General features: G+C 33.6%; 1 protein-coding gene and 1 long non-coding RNA gene across 2 annotated transcripts; both read left to right on the forward strand.

The window, feature by feature from the left end:
- The first annotated feature begins 530 nt into the window (after window positions 1-530).
- LOC123207103 (LRR receptor-like serine/threonine-protein kinase EFR) lies at window positions 531-4,207 on the forward strand. The gene is made up of 4 exons (XM_044624357.1): window positions 531-1,377; window positions 1,497-1,568; window positions 2,068-2,973; window positions 4,092-4,207. Exons 1-4 carry the CDS (start codon window positions 531-533, stop codon window positions 4,205-4,207), a joined length of 1,941 nt encoding a protein of 646 aa, XP_044480292.1.
- A 16,032-nt stretch (window positions 4,208-20,239) lies between these two features.
- Window positions 20,240-22,244, forward strand: LOC123207105. The gene is made up of 3 exons (XR_006500218.1): window positions 20,240-20,384; window positions 21,187-21,394; window positions 21,516-22,244. It is a non-coding gene; the product is annotated as an uncharacterized LOC123207105 (long non-coding RNA).
- The last annotated feature ends 425 nt before the right edge of the window (window positions 22,245-22,669 follow it).

A 22,669-nucleotide genomic window follows, 5' to 3' on the forward strand; every position in this document is an offset into this window, starting at 1 on the left:
TCTTCCACATATGAGGCCAAAAATTTGTGCCCTGAAAGTCTAATTGAGCGCTCTTTTTTCCAGGGAGACACACATTGATCAACAATTACAATTACTGTCATCAAATCTAATTATCAATGTGGTGCAAAATTATCAAGACAGAGTTGTGCACACAAGAACCAAGTGTGAAAACGAATGTTCATGGTTTGTCAAGTGCTTAACAAAAGATGAACAAGAACTATATGCTCTTGCATAATGGTCTGAAACAGAAACAGAGTTGCTTACGAAATTGCTACTAAAATTAAATCTACAATTTTTACAAAAGCTAGATGTTTTCTTGGAGACATTAGTACAGCAGCTTCTGCTCCAAAAGACTCCTCCTCAATGCAATAATCAACTCTTCGAAGTCTGAGAATTAAAAAACAAAGCATGATTTCAATAGTCTATTAGCTGGCTATATTCATTATGATCAGGCCATCTTAAAATAAGGTTTTACCATATAACACAATATGTGGCTCAAGTAACATTTGTTGGCGTCCTATAAAGTGTCTATGACAGCCAAAAATTTAACAACCGATCAATCTGCCCTTCTTCAATTCAAAGCACATATCACTGCCGATCCTTACAGTGTACTGGCGTATAACTGGTCCATTTCTAATCCAATTTGCAGCTGGGTTGGTATTTCTTGTGGTGCTCGCCATGGAAGAGTCAAAGCCTTGAACCTTTCATTCATGGATCTCAGTGGTACCATCTCTCCACACCTGGGCAATCTCTCATTCCTGGTGAATCTCGATCTTAGTTACAACAATTTCCATGGCCATCTGCCAAATGAACTGGGACAATTACGCCGATTAAGAGTCTTTTCTGTCAGTAATAATAGAATAAGTGGAGGTATTCCGGGCTTTATCGGTCTCTTATCCAAACTCCAAATCCTGAAACTCGAATACAATAATTTCACAGGTACTATCCCAGATGTTCTCTTCAATGTAACTACGCTAGAGGCCTTGTGGGCCCTCGGCAATAATATTCAGGGAAGCATTTTACCAAAGATTGCGAAGCTCACCATGCTGAAATTTTTCTATATGGCAATTAACTTCCTCTCGTGCTCCATACCGTGGAGTAGCATCTACAACAATTCCTTGCTACAAGATTTTAGTTTAACCTACAATTTTATGTCTGGCAGTCTGCCGGATGGTCTTTGTAATCGTCTTCCAAAACTTGAAAGGCTAACTCTATCTTATAATGGACTTTCTGGCCAGCTTCCAGGAAGTTTAGGCAACTGCAGCGAGGCTAATGTTTATTCATTGTCGCACAATAAATTCACAGGGCTCATACCACAAAATATTGGAAATTTGAGTAAGCTTACTAAGTTGGCTCTTCAAAATAACAACTTAGAAGGTATGATTCCACGATATTTTTTAAGCATAATTTGGTTGTCAATAGGGCTATAATGTCCTTGTTCATTTTATTTAATCTGTAATAACTATATATTTTGGCAAATTTTTGTCCTCAAGTAGGTGACACTCCACAAGGGATTGGCAAGTTGAAGAATCTGCAGCATTTAGCTCTTGCTTACAATAATTTAACTGGTATAATTCCTTCCAAAATTCAATATTTCTTTAGAAATAAAATTATATGTATACACAATTAGGTATAAAGATGATGTATCATCATATAATTAAGTGATTTTAAATGAAGGATAAAGTAAAACTTAATCACAACTAGTTAAAGTATACTTATAGCAAAAACCAATGCTATGTGTACTCACTTTTAGCATACAATTTAAGTATACAAAAATTGCTTATGATGCTAAAGCAACACTACTACACGTATGGTATGGTATTAAAAATAAATTGTGAATATTACCTTATGAGGTTAAGAGATTCGGTACTAAAAATAATAGTGAATATTACCTGATGAGGACAAGAGTGTCTACTAACTCTGCATCTTTGTAAAAAAAGAAAAGCCCTTCTGTAATTTTTATCCTGTTAGAATTACATTATCAATGTTCAAAATTTTAATATATTTACACGTTTTTTTTTCTTATACTTTTTCAGAAAATGTGTTTCAGTGTTTCTGTTTTGGCAGGCGAAATTCCAAAGGAGTTAGGGAATTTGCAAAATCTACATGGTCTATTTCTAAGTTTCAATAGCCTAAGTGGTGTAATTCCAGTCTCAATCTTCAATATTTCAACCATAATAAATGTTAGTCTAGTTGAGAATAACCTTTCAGGCCATCTACCATCAACCATTGGCCATGGGCTTCCCAACTTGCAGAGTCTTACCATAGGGTTTAATGAACTTACTGGAACAATCCCCACTTCCATTACCAATGCTTCCAAGCTCGCTGTGCTAGATCTGTACTTCAAATCATTTTCTGGGCTTGTTCCAAATACATTTGGCCACTTGAAATTCCTCGAAAGGCTTAACCTTGGGTTCAATAACTTCACCACTGAATCACCTACTGCAGAATGGAGTTTTCTGTCTTCTTTGATAAACTGCAAGAAACTAAAGGCTCTAATCTTGGATTATAATCTACTGTATGGCGTCATACCACGTTTAATTGGCAATTTATCTGCAATTCTTGAATTTTTTATTGCAAGTAATTGCAAGATCAAGGGCAGAATTCCTACTGAAGTGGGTAACTTGCATAGCTTGATAAATTTAGTCCTTTCAGAAAATGACTTGAACAGATTTATTCCACCAGCGGTGGGAAATTTGTGGAATCTCCAAGGTCTAATCCTGTATAAAAATAATTTTTTGGGATTCATTCCTTACGAGCTTTGCAGATTACACATGGTAGATAAACTGTGGTTAAATGATAATATGCTCTCTGGGCCAATGCCAACATGCATGGCGAATTTGACTGCTCTGAGAGATCTGCAGTTAGGCTCCAACAAGTTAAACTCTAGCATACCCCCATCCTTATGGACACTTCAGTATATCTTGCATGTAAACTTGTCATCGAATTCCTTAAGTGGTTTTTTATCTCCAGGTATATAGAATTTGAAGGCTTGAGAGATCTACATTTGTCAAAAAATCTCGTTAGGAAACATTCCCGCCGCCCTTGGGGGCCTTCAATCTCTCGAAACTCTATCTTTGCTGACAATGGATTTGAAGGTCCCATCCCCAACACATTTGAGGCATTGATAAGCTTGGTATCCTTGGAGAGGTTCTCAACAATCTAAAAAACTTCAATGTCTCTGTAAATAATTTACAAGGGGAAATTCCCAGCAAAGGTCCTTTTAAAACATTTTCTACTCAATCCTTATTGTTAAACCATGCATTTTGCGGTTTGCCAAGACAGGGGGTTCCTCTTTGCAAGGTTGACACCATTAAACGATCAAAAACACTGGCAATGAAATATATTTTGCCTTCAGTCTTGCTAGTTTTAATGATAATGATTGTAACCTTTGTCTTTCTAAGCTGTCATTATAGAAGAAAACATTCTCCAGTTGATCAAGTCGATTTGTTACCTTTAGCAACATGGAGAAGAACATCATATTTAGAAATTCAACAAGCCACTGATGATTTTAGTGAATGGAACTTGCTTGGTATTGGTAGCTTTGGTTCAGTATTCAAAGGGATACTTTCAGATGGAACTATAGCTGCAATAAAGGTCTTTAGTTTGCAAGTAGAAAGAGAACTTAGAAGCTTTAATTCTGAATGTGAAGTATTGCGCAACATTCGTCATTGAAATCTCATAAAAGTCTTGAGCAGTTGCTGTAACATTGATTTTAAGGCCTTGATACTCGAATTCATGTCGAATGATAGTCTTAAGAAGTGGTTGTATTCTCACAACTATTTTCTGGATATGCTACATAGGTTGAACATAATGATAGATGTTGCATCAGCTCTTGAATATCTCCATCATGATTATTCAACACCAATCATCCATTGTGATTTGAAGCCTTAGAATATCTTATTAGATGAAGATATGGTTGCCCATGTGAGTGATTTCAGCATTTCCAAGCTCTTAGATGAAGGAGATTTGAAGACACGAACCCTTACACTAGCAACTTGGGGATACATGGCACCAGGTGAAGTTTTTAATTCTAAATCTCAGTTAGTATGTTATTTACTTTTGATGATGGATTTTATGTAAATTTGCAGAGTATGGATCAGTGGGGATTGTGTCCACAAGAGGAGATGTCTATAGTTTTGTGATTTTGTTGATGGAAACTTTCACGAGAAAGAAGCCCACAGTTGAGATGTTTGCTAGTGATTGAGCTTAAAGAACTTGGTGGAGGTATTGTTGCTTGATACAGTAACAAAAGTTGTGGATGCTAATCTGTTAAGAGATGAGAATGGTTTTGCTGCCAAAGTGAATTGCATGTTAAGCATCATGAATTTGGCTTTGAATTGTTCCATGGAATCACCTGAACAGAGGATCAATATGAAAGATGCCTTGGCAAAACTCAAGAAGATTAGATTGCAATTTTAGCGAGATGTAGGGGGTCCCTAAATAAATGGTGTTGTGATGTACGCTATTTATGCTTTTAGTTTGTTGTTTATAATCTTTCTAGTTGATGATTATCTGTCTTGCTAAACTTTGAATAATGGATTTTGAGCTCCCTTCAATTTCAACTTTGAATAATGGATTCTGCAGAAAAACAGTATTACTTAGACAATAAATACAGGAGAAGACTTTATCTTTTATATTTAAACAACATCAATGAAGAAACAAGAACAAGATATATATAATCCGAGCTCAATAACCCTATGACTTGAGTTTAACTTGAATAAAAAATAGTCTAACTTGTGTTAGTCAAGCTAAAATTAAGTTTGGCTTGAGTTCAACTTTGAATAATGGATTTTGAGCTCCCTTCAATTTCAACTTTGAATAATGGATTCTGCAGAAAAACAGTATTACTTAGACAATAAATATAGGAGAAGACTTTATCTTTTATATTTAAACAACATCAATGAAGAAACAAGAACAAGATATATATAATCTGAGCTCAAAAACCCTATGACTCGAGTTTAACTTGAATAAAAAATAGTCTAACTTGTGTTAGTCAAGCTAAAATTAAGTCTGGCTTGAGTTCAATTCAAATAAAAAAATAGTTTTACTTGAATTCATAATTTGAATCGATGGTTCAAGTTTGTAGTTCTTTAACAAATAGTGTCATTTTAATTTAACCTAAATAATCAGTAAAATAATGTCATTTTGCAAACAAATTGTGAACTCGAAGAATTTGAGCAATGAATTCAAACTACCAATTCGAGTAATAAATTATAGCTAAACTCAAGATATGAATCCAAATTATAAATTCAAATCAAAGTCTAGTAATGACCTGAACATCCCATAACTTGAATTTGGCTCAGTTTCAAAAACTTCTTATTCGAATTTGACTGGAATCAAAATTAAACAAATTTGAGCATAGTCGAGCCAAATCGAGTTAGCTTTTGAGATTGAACTAACTTAGTTTGAATCTACTCTTACAAAAAATATCTAAACTATAAAACTGACCCAAATATTTTTATCAAAATTAAATAATATTTAATAGAAAATAAAATTTAATGCTCAAACTTTTTGAGCCGATTTCAGGAATAGATAAAAAAAGTTGTCCGCTTCAACAATTTAATACATTCCATCTTTTTTTAACTGACATTTTCCAATCAAAATCCCCAACCTACAGAACTCGTCCAATGTTGGCTTCCTCTGTTGATGAGTCCAGCATCGAAAGTCATCTCCTCTCAGGCATCTCAAATTTCTCCTCTCCAATGTCTCAAATGTCTCATCTTCGGAGCTCAAAATCTCGGCGAACTCTCCAGAACTCTTCTTCGAATCGTTAGTGCATCAAACAGTTTGTCTTCATCATAGCATTGACGACTGTCGACTGGAACTCATCTTCTCTCTGGCATCTCTCCCATCCCGTGTTCGTCTTTGACTCTTTTATGATTTTCAATTTTTCACTTTATACTGAAGTTATTTCGTTATTGTCCATAGAAGTTATTTTGCTTGAGTGGCGTTGCTTCTCCCCTGGATTGAAAAAATAAGTATAATGAAAAGAATTGGAGTGTTTACATCTCAAACTTCCTCAACTTAGTTGATAAAAAATCAGAGCTTTTGTTTTTGCTAGAGTGGTTTTGCTTATCCTGTTGCAGTTCCTCTTTGTGTTTTTGCTTGGAACGGAATGGTTTGTGGCTGCTGGGTTGGCTTCTCCCGGCCTTGAGTTTTTTCAGTGTCTATAACATTCTTTTTGCAGTGTGTTTGCTTTTGTAACTTGCATTTCTCTGTATTTTTTTGGCTTAGTGTTCCATTTATTGTGACTCTTTGTTACAGGCCTAACGTGTGTATGGCTTATTTTTAGCACGCTTTGACTCATTTAATAACTAGTTTACTTAAATCTTGGTTAATTAGGATAATAATAAGCTAGATCAGTTGAGTAGTCTTCGGATAGCTTAGTCTACGTGTGCTATTAACATGCATTACAGTTGTGATGAAAGCTATACAAAGGCTAATTGATCACGAAATAAGACATCATATTCTCATTTATCAATCCATTGTAGAGTCTATTTTTGCTTTTATTAATCTTTAATTGGTCTCCTTGAGAGCTTCTCCATTTCGACAACAATTCCGCGAAAAGGCAGAGGCCGAGCGAGAGCTCAACATCATCCAGAACCTAACACTCTCCCTCTCTCTTTTTGTGAAATATTTCAGATTTTAACTCATTTTTTAATCTTAAATTTTCAGCCAGCAAAAAATCTTTATTGAGTACATCATACTGGATAAGGTGAATGATGAAGAGCCACATGCTCACCAGCTTGGCAAACTGCTAGAGACATCTCAACTGGTAAGCTCTTAAATTTTAAAGTTGGAGCATGGGGAATAATTTTGTTATTTTGTCCTTGTAACAGCCTTTTTTACATCTGTGCTAATCTATGGATAAACTTCGTTGGTGATTTTGGAAGGCCTGGAAATTTCCTTGTATTTCTTGGGAGAAGTTGTTTCATTGGTATTTCATTTTCTTCCAATAACCTTTGTGGTTTTATTCTTTTCATATCTACTAGGCTTTAGTTTGAGTTAGTCTGTGCTCAGGGTGAATGAATTTTTTAATCGCTTCCATGGAGGTTGAATTCTGTGGTAATGTTTGTTTGCTGCTTCTTGCAGTAGATTGTTGAAAGTTGAATTGTAATGGTTTGTCAAGCCAAGACTTGGTTTTGTGCGTCTGATCTAGGATTTCCTTTGCCTTTTAGCAGTGAATTAGAAAACTGGGATATTTCTGAACACTTGTAATGTTAATCTCCAGTCAGGTAACAATTAATGTTGCAAGCAAGGTTTTCAAAACCGGATCGGGATAAAAACCGTTTTAAGTACTGGTTTGGATTAGACTGGTTGGACCGTTTAGACTGGTCAGTTGGACCGGAATTATAGTTTTATGTAAAAACATAAAAAAAATTATGTTTAATTAGTAATTACTTATGCTTTACACAATAAATTTTATATTGTGCATACTTTTCAATTTTTACAATTAACAAAATATATGCATTATTGAACATAAATATAATAAGTAATAATAATTAATTTTGCATCAAAAGAAAACATATACATAAAACAAATCCAATTCCACAAACACATGCACTATTAATTACTGAACACTAAAATAAATCAGAAATATAATATATACATTAAATAAAATATAAAATCAACCAATCAACATAACCATTATTAAACAAATAATATTCAATTCAACATTTAACAAAACATATCAAAAATATAATTTGTTTAACATAAAGTTTAATAAACGAATAATTACTTATTCTTTATTATCACTAATGATAAAAGATCCTGTCATTGTTTCTGTTGCACTCTCTATCAATTGTTTATCTTCTATACCATTTTCTTCAATAGTATTATCTACAAAATTTATAATTGAACATTTTATTTTCTTTCAGCCTAAAAAATCAATCATTTATATAAGTGTATAAATATTTGTGTAAGTACTAAAAAAATGTTTTTACCTGAGAAATTATGTGACAAATCATAAATTGTTGAATCATTATTGATAGGAATAGATCCCTCTCCATAAAGCATTTGATCCAATTCATCTGCATTAAATTCACCGAACTTCTCTTCCTCGTCTACTATCTAGAAGTCTGTTTTATCGATACTTTCATAATCAATTGGATCAAAATTTGATTTCTTATAACATAACCTAAATATGATAAAAAGTAAAGATTAAAGAGCATTAAGTAGGGTACATGTAAAGTTGGAAATAATCATTAAACATGATAAAATAGTTTAAATAAAAATATTTATAAATGTAATGATGCATAATTATAATTGTGTTTACCTATTTTGCAACCGTAAGTTATGTTGAATAAAAACAAGATCATTTACACATTGATGCTTCAATCTATTTCTCTTCTTAGTATGTATGAGTTCAAAAACACTCCAATTACGCTCACAGTCTGAAGATGTTGAAGTTTGACTAAAAATTTTAATTGCAAACTTCTGTAAATTGGGAGTATTGTATCCATAAGTTCTCCACCATTCATATAATACAAAATAACATGTAAATAATAATGTAATAGAATTTTATAAATTAGAAAAAGAATCGAGACATAAGAAACATATAAATTAAATTCATATCAGGTTGTGTAGTTTTGCATGTTTCAATAGCAAATTGACGTGGAAAACAACATGAAACATTCTACTCTCTTCTTCTAACTTCGCCTTACTAACATTAAACATACATATTTTACTCTCATCAAAATCCAGAAAACCTTGTAATACCTCTGGTTTTGTGCAAAAAGATTCATGATCATATTGAAATGCAAGATTCAAGTAATACGCAACTGCATGAATACCTCGACGCAATGTCCTATCCCACCTCAACTTGATTATTTGAGTATAAGGCTTGTAGAATTTCTATTTATTCTTAAACAACTTCTTTATCCCTAACCTAGCTCTATACATTCCATCATAGACATATCCCAATAAAGGTCTTTCATCTGAATCTACAATACGAAGCAAATGCATCAATGGTCCCACAACTTTTACAATTATACCTATTTCGTTCTAAAAATCATTATTCAGAATCATGATCACAACTTTTTTGCCTTGATTACTCTTTGCATATCTAGAATCAATAAAAAACATGTCAGTGACTATTGCTTGTAAGTCATGCTTATGCTCAAAAAGACTTTGCAATGTGATAAAAGTCGTAGCAAATCGGGTTGCACCAGGCCGTATAATTTCTCTCCATCATTCTCTCTTCCTCAACCAAGCTATCAATAATGTATGATTATAAATAAACTTTGTCACAAGAGATGCACATTTGGAAATTCTAATAATGTGATCCATTTTACCAATATTTTTCAAAATCAAATTGATACAATATGCTGCACAAGGTGACCAAGCAATATTTTTATATTTTTCAGACAATAATCCTCCAACTGCTTTATAATTAGCTCCATTATTAGTCACAAAATGGACAATGCTCTTAGGCCCAACCCATAATACTATTTCCTCAAACAACCCAAATAATGTGTCCGCCCCCTTTACAACACCAGATGCATCCACTGATTTGATAAAACAAATCCCTTTTGGACAATATACTAAAAAATTTATTAGCGACCTACTAGAAATGTCTGTCCAACCATCAGCCATAAGTGTACAACCAACTTCTTACCAATTTTTTTTGTAACTATCAATAAATAATTGCACTTTCTTCTTTGAATTGTTCAACAAATTCACTCGTGCTTCATAATATGTCGATTGTTTATATCTAGACCCAATTGCAGTAATGACATCTAACATAGGTTGGAAATAAATAGAATTTGATGCATTAAGAAGGATGCAAGCATCATATAAGAACCTCACAACAACCATGTCAACTCTCCATTTGGCTTCTTTTCCAGCCAAAACACTTTTTATTAAAGGTTGAGCCCTACTAGTAGTCCTTGGAGCAAAAAAATCCCCAACCCCAATCGGTCTTTTTCTTTTTGAATAATTTGTAAGTCTAATTTGTTTTCTAGAAGACCCAATACCAATATTGCCCTCAGTCATATTCATAGGAGGAGACAACCCTTCAAATTCTTCAACTGTAATATCACCTTCAAATTGAGGTATAGTAGCACCAAAAGGAGTTGCATGCCTACGAAATTCTTGTTTTTCTTTATTTTTTGCTGTAATCTCATCTAATGCATTCACCATTTGATATCTAACATCATGAGGAACTTTAGTGCATGGACCAACATCCTTTTTTTTCCAGCCAAATATTGTTTCATTTTATAAACACCACCTCCTTTAGTTGTTTTACCACAATATAAACACTTCAACATATTCCTTCCATTCTCATCTACACTCTTAGAAACATGTGCCCAAGTAATATCACCTTTTACTCGACATGGTGTTGAAGAAACCCCAGATCCAGATGAAGACATACTTCCATTTTATTTATCTGTTACATATAAGAATAACAATAAAATCAGAATACCAATTAATATATATATATTCATTAAATATATATTGAACATTAAAAATAAAAATGTTTATAATTAGGTTTTTAAAGTATAACTTTCAATTTTAAAATTTAATATCATCAATACTTGTTATGTGAAAGTCAAAGACTCAAAAACTCATAATCAATTTTATTATTTAATTCAACTATGAAATTTCAACATGCATAACTCCATACATTCATTATAAATAACAATATTCATAATTTGGGCACAATACATAACTTCATACATTCATAATCCGAATTTCAATATTCTTTATTTACATCAATATTCGTTATAAATTGTCATATATTGAGTTATTATATGTAAATAGGGTATCATAGAAGATTGATATTTAACTTTCAAATTCTTAGAAATTAATCACGTTACGAATGAAATACATTCAATCTAGACATTCATATAGATACATAATAAAATTACAAATTAATAATAAATCAATTAATATTTACTAATCTATATATTTTCAAATTAAGAATTGTTATTTGTTTATATAAATTGACATATTATTTATATATTTTCTAATTTGTTTAAACTTTGAAGTTTCAATAAATACGGTTTCAAATTCAAGTGATAATATACTGTTTCAATATTGTTAATTCAAACAAACGAAACATCGTTTTTTCCAAACATTGGTGAATAGTAATTCAAAAAATCGAGAATAGTTCATTTGAATTGTTTTTTTCCAAGCATTGTTTATTTATGTAATATACTGTTTCAATATTATTTTTTCAATGCTGTTTCAAAGCCTTGGATACACACTAGCTTTCTGTCATTGCCTAAAAAGTCGTCGGTCATAACAGCAACGAAACCTCGTTGTCGTCAACGACTGTCTAAGCCTAAGAAGTCGTCATGAAACTGCTGTCTTGTGAGCCTACAAACCCCTTTTGCGTCTGCGTGCACTGCAAGAAACAGGAAAGAAATAATAAAACTGTTACTTTTATACATAGCTTTTGAAATGGGGACTGCTTTGACCGGGTTGGACCGTCGTTCAACCGTAGTCCAACTCGATTTTAATCTTATAACAATTCTGTGTAATAGCAGCCGACTACAGTACCGGTTCACGGTCCGATCGGTCCAACCGACTGGTCTGGTTTGACTTTAAATCCTTGGTTGCAAGTCTAGAAGCAGTTGTGATTAAAGAGGTAACAATTGATGTTCCTCAAAATTGGAACCAGAACCTACCCAGGGTAGGCCAGTTCCGTGTAGGAACTGGAACCGAAAGCTGGGTATCCGATAGTTCCAATTCTGGATCAGTTTTTTTCTCATCCCTCCGTATATATATTTGTTAAATACTAACCAAATTGTAATCACTTTTATGAGTTTATCTACTTTTCAAGAATCAGGGATAAAATGTTCAATTTCTTGTGAATTCAACTGAAATGCGTACGGAAGGGGTAGAAACATGTAAAATAATATATAAATTTAATAAAACACTATAACATCATTTAAATACTCAAATCTAGTTGCATATAATATAAGAATAAGTATAAACATAAATTAAATGTGCAACAACAATTATTTAAAAGGTCAGTTACATGATAAAATGAACAATAAAGTTATATATATAGTTATTTTAAATACACAAATGAGTATATATTTGATATATGTCATCAAATAATTAGGTGATTTTGAATTAAAAATAAAATAATATTTAATCATACGATGATATATCATATATGTGTTTATTTATGTATACAAAAATTGATACATGTAATGTTGCTCTAAAACTAAAATGAATAATACTACATCTACAAAATTTTACATTCATACCAATTTATGTTTTCAAATTGATTTGATATAAAATAAACAAGGCCTAGGAGCTATTTCCCATCCAAGGTTTGTTGAAATGACTAAAATATACTTTTAAGTTTCAAAAAGTCACGTTCCCACCTGTTGTCCACTTTTATTAGTCAATTTTATTAAATAAAATTGTAAGAAGTTCATTTTGCATAGACTTTTTCTATTTTATTTTTCCTTTTCAAAATGAAATATATTTAGTGTTAATTATAAATTTTAAAAATATTAGGATTATTAATAAAAAATTTCAACGGTTTTCTAAAAATTTGAAAAAACGTTCTACGCTGTTTTTAAAATTTCGTTATGTCAATAGATATAATTATTTGGCCAATAAATAAATATAAAAGGTTAATGCTTACATGAATCAGTTAAAAAAACAACAACAGAGTAATGAGTAACGAGAAGAGACATAAATTCTGCAAACGTTAAACCTCTGCTTTCCTCAATTTCAAAGATTTCGCTGGTTAATAGAACCTCTGCTCTCAAGTCTTATAAATCCATGATTGTAGCCACATGGGAGTCAAATCTGATAAATTTGCATTAAACCCAACAAAAACTTGCTTTTACAACATCAATGGCGATTCTCGAGATTTTGTTTTGTTCCAGTGTTGATTTACACTGTTTCATCATGTCTACTCCAGTCTGCAACTGGGTTGGAGTCTCTTATGATGGCCGCCATGGAAGAGTCACAGCATTGGGCCTTTCATCAATGCATCTTCGAGGCACCATTTCTCCACACCTGGGAAACCTCTCTTTTCTATCATATCTCAATCTCAGAGACAATAACTTCCATGGCAATCTGCCAAATGAACTTGGAAAATTACACTATTTGGACTCGAAAGAGCACAATTAGGTTGACAAAACAGCTATTACTGCTTCCTTAAGTGAAATACCAACACTACGAAAATAAGGCACTGAGTTAGAAAGAAGAGATATGATGCCAATTTCTGATCTCTTAATTAATTGTGAGAATTATTAATTAATATAGTTTTTGCTCTAGGAAAATCCCATTGACAACAGAATTAGACAAAGATCTTCAATGCACAGCTCCAATACTGTGAAATTAGAGTGGAAGATTGCCTCATAATTAATTTCCACAAATTCCACCTCCAAGTCGTGAGCCCGCTTCAATACTTGGATGCAATTACTTTTGCAGTTCCCTTGGATGATTTGATTAATTCATTTTAACTGATTAATTGATTAATTCAAAATGAATTTTATATTTAATATATATATGCATGATCTTTTGGAATGATATTGAAAATAAAATTCCCTAGATATTCTATAGGTAATTACTTTTTTTTGTTGATAACGAGAAATTCCACCCAAGCTGAACTGCTTTCAAAGGGGTGGAACCAACCACACTGAATAGATTAAGCCTCGAATCTAATGAAATGAGTTTCATTTATGAAGTTTCTCATTAAGTGGTTGATTAATAATATCAATAACAACAATAATAATAATATTATTGTGTGGGTAAACCTTATCCCTCGATAATTGCATTATAAACAACATATATTTATCGTATGACAAGTATCCTTGTAGGTTTATTGGAATATTGCTCAAAACCAACTATCGTTTTGAAGGGGAAGCGTATTTTTTATTGTGAAATCTGTCGATTTAACTTTCTGTGCGTTTCCTTAGGGAATCAGACTAAGATTCGTCGGCGTCTTTCAGGTAATTGATAAGAATGATGATTTCTTTTTAGTCTGATCACTATCAAATTAATTGGAATTTGGGTAAATCGCTGTATCAAACTAATGGTATTGTAGCTGGGTCAAATTAGACTCTTCCTTCTTTCACGCCTAATTAGACTAGGTTGCTTGACTTTTGGTGTTTTCCCCTTATGTTTCAATCAAATTGGCAGCTACAACAAATTAGCAAATGTAGCTTCGGCCCTACCATTAACTACTGTTGGAAGGAGCATGTTTGTGGGTTCTTGTCTGTCCCTGAGCTGTGTTTGTTCTCAGTCTTCCTGATGGAATAATTTTGGAAAGACTTGAGAAAAGAGGAAGAAGTGGCAGAAATTTACGTAGGAAATGAAAGTCGCCTGCTCTCTTTTCATGAACTTATGGAGTTAAGACTAATTTTGTGCCTAATTTCTCTGTTTCTATCTAGTCATAGCTACGCTGAATTTTCGTCGTTATAAGTTCTTATCCCTTTCTTTTATCCCACTTCATACTTCTACCTCACAATTAAATGGGCAATATGTTGTGCATCTATTTGTTTTTGCATTACTGTTTCATGGCTACCTTGTCTATGACAGCCAAAAATTTAACAACCGATCAATCTGCCTTCTTCAATTCAAAGCACATATCACTTCCGATCCTTACAGTGTACTGGCGTATAACTGGTCCATTTCTAATCCAATTTGCAGCTAGGTTGGAATTTCCTGTGGTGCTCGCCATGAAAGAGTCACGGCCTTGAACCTTTCATTCATGGATCTCGGTGGCAACATCTCTCCCCACTTGGGCAATCCCTCATTCCTGGTGAATCTTGATCTTAGTTACAACCATTTCCATGGCTATCTGTCGAATGAACTGGGGCAATTACGCCGATTGAGAGTCTTTTCTGTCGGTAACAATAGAATAAGTGGAGGCATTCTAGGATTTATCGGTCTCTTATCCAAACTCCAAATCCTTAAACTTGAATTTAATAATTTCTCAGGTACCATCCCAGATGCTCTCTACAATGTAACTACGCTAGAGTCTTTGTGGTCACGCGACAATAAAATCCAAGGAAGCATTTCACCAAAGATCGCGAAGCTCACCAGGCTGAAAATTTTTCATATGGCAAATAACTTCCTCTCGGGCTCCATACCTTGGAGCAGCATCTACAACAGTTCGTCACTACAACAGTTTCGTTTAGCCAACAATTTTATGTCTGGCAGTCTGCCGGATGATCTCTGTAATTGCCTTCCAAAACTTGAATGGCTAACTCTATCTTTTAATAGACTTTTCGGCCAGCTTCCAAGAAGTTTAGGCAACTGCAGCGAGGCTAATATTTATTCAATGTCGTACAATAAATTCACAGGGCTCATACCACAAAATATTGGAAATTCGAGTAAGATTACGTGGTTGACTCTTAGTGGTAACAACTTAGAAGGTATGATTCCACCATATTTTCTAAGCATAATTTACTTTTAACAAGCATGTGTATTCATTATTAATAAATCTATGTGGATATATTTTTTAGTATACATATGTTGTGTTATGATTCATCCTGGCATAATTTGGCTGTCAATAAGGCTATAAAATCTAATCTCCATGTTTATTTTATTTAATCTCTAATAACTATATGTTTTTGCAAATTGTTGTTGTTAGGATTGAGACACTTGTCATCAATCCAATGATTCATTTTTATTATAAATGTATGTTTTGAGTTTTGAAAAAAGGGGAGAGAAGAAAAATATTAGTGTTTGGGTTTGAGGGCAGCCACCTTTGGCTGATTTAGGGAGGTCTCCGACGCCTCGAATGGCTGGAAAATGGGAGGTCTCCGGCGCCTCGAATGGCCGGAAAATGGGAGGTCTCCGGCGCCTCGAATGGCCGGAAAATGGGAGGTCCCGAACTCCTCGAATTGTTCGGTTTATCTTGTAATGTTTTAATTAATGAAATATTTTAGTTTATTATGTTTTTGTGTTTTGATTTTGTGTTTTGGTTGAATAAGAGCTGGGTTCCTAACAAATGGTATCAGAGCGCGTTCGATCCAACGGAGAAGATAGATGATGGTCGGAAAAGTGATGAATCGCCGGAAAATGTTCATGGAGGAGGCTGACTTGAAGAAAAATCATCACAGGGAGAAATGAGTCCGAAAGCGCAAAAATAGAAGAAGAAGAAGAAAATGAAACGCCGGCGGAAGCGAAAAAAAAAAAAACAAAAACAGAGAAAGCAGAAGGAAGAAGAAAGAAGGACGAAGGAGAAGGAGAAGAAAGAAGAAAGGAAAAAGACAAGTAGAAGGAAAGAGAAAGGAGAGAAAAAATAAATAAAAAAAATAGAAAAAAAGGTGGAGGCCAGGCGTTGGTTTATTGGAAAAAGGGAAAGAGAAATGTGGTTGAGTTGCAGGGGAATAAAAAAGAAGGCAGTAGCTTTGGGAAGAGAAACGCAGAAAAGAGAAGGCAAAACTTTTTGGGAAGAGAAAAGAAAGATCTGGCGCGTTTGAAAAAAAAATAAAAAAAAAATTTAAAAAAAAATCAGAAAAGGAAAATTTAAAAAAAAAATCATCTTGAGGACAAGATGATTTTGAAGGGGAGGGAAATGTTAGGATTGAGACACTTGTCATCAATCCAATGATTCATTTTTATTATAAATGTATGTTTTGAGTTTTGAAAAAAGGGGAGAGAAGAAAAATATTAGTGTTTGGGTTTGAGGGCAGCCACCTTTGGCTGATTTAGGGAGGTCTCCGGCGCCTCGAATGGCCGGAAAATGGGAGGTCTCCGGCACCTCGAATGACCGGAAAATGGGAGGTCCCGAACTCCTCGAATTGTTCGATTTATCTTGTAATGTTTTAATTAATGAAATATTTTAGTTTATTATGTTTTTGTGTTTTGATTTTGTGTTTTGGTTGAATAAGAGCTGGGTTTCTAACAGTTGTCCTCAAGCAGGTGACATTCCACAAGGGATTGGCAAGTTGAAGAATCTACAGATTTTAGCTCTTGGTTACAATAATTTAGCTGGTATAATCCCTTCTAAAATTCAATAAATCTTTAGCAATAAAACTATGTGTATATACTTTTGAGTATACAATTAGGTTTAGTGATTTTAAATTAAAGATAAAGTAACACGTAATTACATAATGACAAATTATGTGTGATCCAATTGTGTATTTAAAAATATGTATACATAACATATATTGATATGCCATGTGGCACTAAAAGTAAAATGTGAATATTACTTGAAGAGGTCAAGATTTGGTGCTAAAAATAGTTACGAATATTACTTGATGAGGACAAGATTGTCTACTAACTCTGCATCTTTGTTGAAAAAAAAAAAAAAATAGCCCTTCTGTAACTTTTATCCTGTTGGAATTACATTATCAATGTTTGAAATTTTAATGTATTTACACGTTTTCGTTTCTTATATTTTTTTTAAGAAAATATGTTTCAACATTTCTGTTTTGGCAGGCAAAATTCCAGAGGAGTTAGGCAATTTGCAAAATCTACAAGGTCTATATCTAAGTTTCAGTAGCTTAAGTGGTGTAATTCCAGATCCAGTCTCAATATTCAATGTTTCAACCATAATAAATATTAGTCTAGTTGGGAATAACCTTTCAGGCTATCTACCATCAACCATTGGCCAGGGGGTTGCCAACTTGAAAAATCTTGTCTTAGGGTCAAATGAACTTACCGGAACAATCCCCACCTCCATCACCAATGCTTCCAAGCTCGCTATGCTAGATCTGGCTGTGAACTCATTTTCTGGGCTTGTTCCAAATATGTTTGGCAACTTGAAGTTCCTTGAATCGCTTAACCTTGGGTCCAATAACTTCACCACTGAATCACCTTCTGCTAAATGGAGCTTTCTGTCTTCTTTGACAAATTGCAGGAAACTAAAGAGTCTATATTTGGATCATAATCCACTGTATGGCGTCATACCACTTTCAATCGGCAATTTATCTGCAAATCTTGAGGACTTTGTTGCAAGTAATTGCAAGATCAGGGGCAGCATTCCTACGAAGGTGGGTAACTTGCATAGCTTGATAAGGTTAGATCTTTTGGAAAATGATTTGAACGGATTTATTCCAACATCGATGGGAAATTTGCGGAATCTACAAGGTCTGTGGCTAAATAAAAATAATTTTTTGGGATTCATTCCTTACGAGCTTTGCCAATTACACAAGTTAAATAAACTGCTGTTGAATGATAATATGCTCTCTGGGGCAATACCAACATGTTTGGCGAATTTGACTTCTGTGAGAGATCTACAGTTAGGCTCCAACAAATTTAACTCTAGCATACCCCCATCTTTATGGACTCTTCAGTATATCTTGCAGTTAAACTTGTCATCGAATTCATTGAGTGGTTTTTTATCTCCAGGTATATAGAGTTTGAAGGTCTTGAGAGATCTAGATTTGTCAAAAAATCTATTGTCAAGAAACATTCCCACCACCCTTGGGGGCCTTCAATCTCTTGAAACTCTATCTTTGGCAGACAATAGATTTGAAGATGCCATCCCCAACACATTTGGGGCACTGATAAGCTTGGTATCCTTGGATCTCTCAAACAATAGTCTTTTAGGTGAAATTCCCAAATCATTAGAGGCGCTCACCTATCTCAAAAACTTTAATGTCTTTGTAAATAATTTACAAGGGGAAATTCCTAGCAATGGTCTTTTCAAAACATTTTTTGCTCAATCCTTTTTGTTAAATCATGCATTGTGTGGTTTGCCTAGGCAAGAGGTTCCTCGTTGCAAGGCTGACATGACCAAACGATCAAAAGTACTGGTAATGAAATACATTTTTCCTTCAGTTATGCCAATTTTAATTCTAAATCTCAAATGGAATATTATTATTTGTTATGATGAATTTAATGTAAATTTGTAGAGTATGGATCAATGAGAATTGTGTCCACAAGGGGAGATGTCTACAGTTTTGGGATTTTATTGATGGAAACTTTCACAAGAAAGAAGCCCACTGATGAGATTTTCTCTGGGGAGATGAATTTAAAGAGCTTGGTGAAGGCATCACTGCCTGATGCAGTAACTGAAGTTGTGGATGGTAATTTGTTAAGAGAGGAAGATGGTTTTGCTACAAAAGTGAATTGCATGTTAAGCATCATGAATTTGGCTTTGAATTGTTCCATGGAGTCACCGGAACAGAGGATCAATATGAAAGATGCCTTGACAGAACTCAAGAAGATCAAATTGCAGTTTCAACAAGATGTGGGAGGTCCCTAAATAAATGGTGTTGTGATGTATGTTATTTATGCTCTTAGTTTGTTGTTTATGATCTTTCTAGTTGATGATTATTTATCTAGTCAAACTTTGAATAATGGATTCGACAGATAACAGTATTACTTACAAAAAGAAATACAAAAGAAGGCTTCATCTTTTTTATTTAAACAACGTCAATGAAGAAACATGAACAAGATATATATAATCCCTTACTGTTAAATCTACTAAAGCTATACCATAACATAAATGAAAAATAAAAATAAACCCTAAATAATTAGATTATTTATATTCTCGTTAAAACTAAACAAAACTATACTTTTCATAATAGATTTTTGAATTTCTTGTTAAAAAACTTATAAACCTATCATTATTAGTTTTATAGGTTTATAAAAAACTAGGAATGAATACGAATTGAACTGAATTTGAGCACCCCATGATTCAAGTTTAATAGTTTGAATAAAAAATAGTTTATATTGAGTTTGTCGAGCTAAAACTAAGGTTGACTTGAGTTTAATTTAAATAAAAAATAGTTTGACTTAAATTTATAATTTGAATAGATATGTCAAGTTTATATCTCATTAATAAACGATGTTGTTTTACTTAAATAATCAGTAAAATGTTATCGTTTTGTAAACAAGTTACGAACTTAAAGAATTTAAACCACCAATTTGTGTAATAAATTATAACTAAACTCAAGTTATGAATCTAAATTATAAATTCAAATAGAAGTTTAGTAATGCGTTGAACATCCCATAACTTAAATTTGACTCAGTTTTAAAACTTTTTATCTAAATTTGGCTTGAATTAAAACTAAACAAATTTGAGCTTAGTCTAACCAAACTGAGTCGGCTTTTGAGACTTAACCAACTCGGTTCAGATCCACTTCAACAAAAAATATCCAAACTATAAAATTGACCCAAATATTTTTATCAAAATTAAATAATATTTAATAGAAAATAAAATTTAATACTCAAATTCTCTGGGACTTGTCAAAATCCCTAACCCAAGGAACTGGTCAAATGTTGGCTTCTTCTGTTCATGAGTCCGACGTCAAAAGTCGTCCCCTTTCTGGCGTCTCAAATTTCTCCTGTCCAACATCTCAAATGTCTCCTCTCCGGTGCCCAAAATCTTGGCGAACTCTCTAGAACTCATCTTCGAATTGTTAGTGCATCGAACTATTTGTCTTCATCATTGCATTGACAATGGTCCACACGAACTCTTCTTCTCTCCGGCGTCTCTTGTATCTTGTGTTCGTCTTCGGCTCTTTTATGATTTTCCATTTTTCAATTTATACTGAAGTTATTTCATTATTGTCAATAGAAGTTATTCTGCTTGAATGGAGTTGCTTCTCCTCCCCTGGATTGAAACATAAGTATAATGAAAAGCACTGGAGTGTTTACATCTTAAACTTCCTCAAATTAGTTGATAAAAACCTTTTTTTTTGCTAGAGTGGTGTTGCTGCTCCTGTTGTAGTTCCTCATTGTGTTTTTCCCCTGCTGGGTTGGATTCTCCTGGCCTTGAGGTTTTCAGTGTCTATAACATTCTTTTTGTAGTGTGTTTGTTTTTGTAAGTTGCTTTCTCTGTATTTTTTTTGGCTTAGTGTTCCATTTATTGTGGCTTATTTGATGGACAAGATACTGCAGGTGAATTTTGTCAATAGCTTTTTGTTTTTTTTCCCATATTTATTAACAACACAATCTTTGATTTGAATCCTATGTGATCATAATGTTTAATTATATGCCATTGTCTTGAGTTTACTTGACTCGGGTAATATCACTTCACTAGTTTGTTACTTGAATTGATCGCTCAATATTCATTAATATTACCACTTAGATTAATTTAGTTAATTATGTCAGGCTTAATTTGTACGTATACATGAATTTCAAGTGATTAGTTTTTAATGTTGTATTCATTTTAGGCTAGTGTTAGAGAATGTTTGTCGAGTTCATTAGAGGAGGACATTATTCCATCACTGTCTGGAGCTACTGTCAAAGCTTATCTCTAAGAAATATTACATTATGTTAAAATGGCGTGATGGCTTATGAATGCAGGATACACTTGACTTACAAGCCTACCAATTGCATCTAATCTTTCAGCATTGTTCAAGCTATCAATAAGCTTCATAATGATCTACCAGCTTGAACTTAGCTGTATCCCTTTGTGGACCAGTTCAAGAGTTTGTTGCCAGATAATGCCTGCAGCTCGAGCTTTTCCTCTGGAAAAACTTATGAATGCACTTCATTTATATCAAAAGAATAGGTAGCAATTGATTCACAATGTTTCTTGAAAAATAATTTGCAATTCTCTCTTGGTGACTCTCTCCCTCTCTTTTTGCTAAATATTTCAGATTTTAACTCATTTTTTAATCTTAAACTTTCAGTCTGCAAAAAATATTTATTGAGTACATCATGCTGGATATGGTGAATGATGAAGAGCCACATGCTTACCAGCTTGGCACACTGCTAGAGACATCTCAAGTGGTAAGCTCTTAAATTTTAAAGTTGGAGCATGGGGAATAATTTTGTTATTTTGTCCTGATAACAGCCTTTTTTACATCTGTGCTAATCTATGGATAAACTTCATTGGTGATTTTGGAAGGCCTAGAAATTTCCTTTTATTTCTTGGGAAAAGTTGTTTCATTGGTATTTAATTTTCTTCCAATAACCTTTGTGGTTTGATTCTTTTCATATCTACTAGGCTTTAGTTTGAGTTTGTTTGTGCTCAGGGGGAATGAATTTTTTAATCGCTTCCATGGAGGTTGACTTCTGTGGTAACGTTTGTTTGCTGCTTCTTGCATAAGATTGGTGAAAGTTGAATTGCAATGGTTTGTAATGGTTCGTCAAGCCAGGACTTGGTTTTGTGCATCTGATCTTGGATTTCCTTTGCCTTTTACCAGTGAATTAGAAAACTGGGATATTTCTTAATACTTGTAATGTTAAACTCCTGCTAGGTAACAATTGACGTTGCAAGTCCAGAAGCAGGTGTGATTAAAGAGGGAATGCTGAAATGTCTATTCTTATTACTTTTCTAGTTCTTTGCACAATGGTTATTTTTTCCCCCATCTCTGCTGTGATTAGATTTATTAATGTTGATGCTAGCTTCTGTGTTTTAATTTCTCGTAGCTTGTAGCCAAAGTAGAAACTGTGGAACGAGGTTTTAAAATTGCTATCATTTCAATGTCTGGTGAAGGTGTAGCTCAGGTAGCTTCCTTGGGGAAAATACCAGAGAGGGCTGCTCCTAAGCCATCTCTTGCTGAAAAGATAGAAGAGGAGGAGCCAAAACCTAAAGTTGCAACAGCAACTGTCTTGGATAAGCAGCCTAAAGCACTCTCTCTGCCACCTCATATTTATACTACTCAGATATTATGATTTTCTTTTTTCTCATTTTGTACATCTGGTGTGCATGTCTTCTTGCCAACAAATGTAGAAGGCTGTCTTAATTTTTATATTCATGCAAACATATTACCCTTGTTTTTCTGATCCACCACCACCTTGTAATTAGATATATCACTTACCTTGTGCTTCTACTGCTATA

The sequence above is a fragment of the Mangifera indica genome, unplaced genomic scaffold, assembly GCF_011075055.1.
Source record: "Mangifera indica cultivar Alphonso unplaced genomic scaffold, CATAS_Mindica_2.1 Un_0059, whole genome shotgun sequence".
NCBI classification, from domain to species: Eukaryota; Viridiplantae; Streptophyta; class Magnoliopsida; order Sapindales; family Anacardiaceae; genus Mangifera; species Mangifera indica.

What these genes read in the sequence shown, in the direction of transcription:
- LOC123207103 (XM_044624357.1), top strand. Translation starts at nt 531, where the DNA reads ATGACAGCCAAAAATTTAACAACCGATCAATCTGCCCTTCTTCAATTC. An exon ending in TCAAAATAACAACTTAGAAG is followed by an intron (nt 1,378 to 1,496) that starts GTATGATTCCAC and finishes GTCCTCAAGTAG; the next exon opens with GTGACACTCCACAAGGGATT. An exon ending in AAGTGGTTTTTTATCTCCAG is followed by an intron (nt 2,974 to 4,091) that starts GTATATAGAATT and finishes GTAAATTTGCAG; the next exon opens with AGTATGGATCAGTGGGGATT.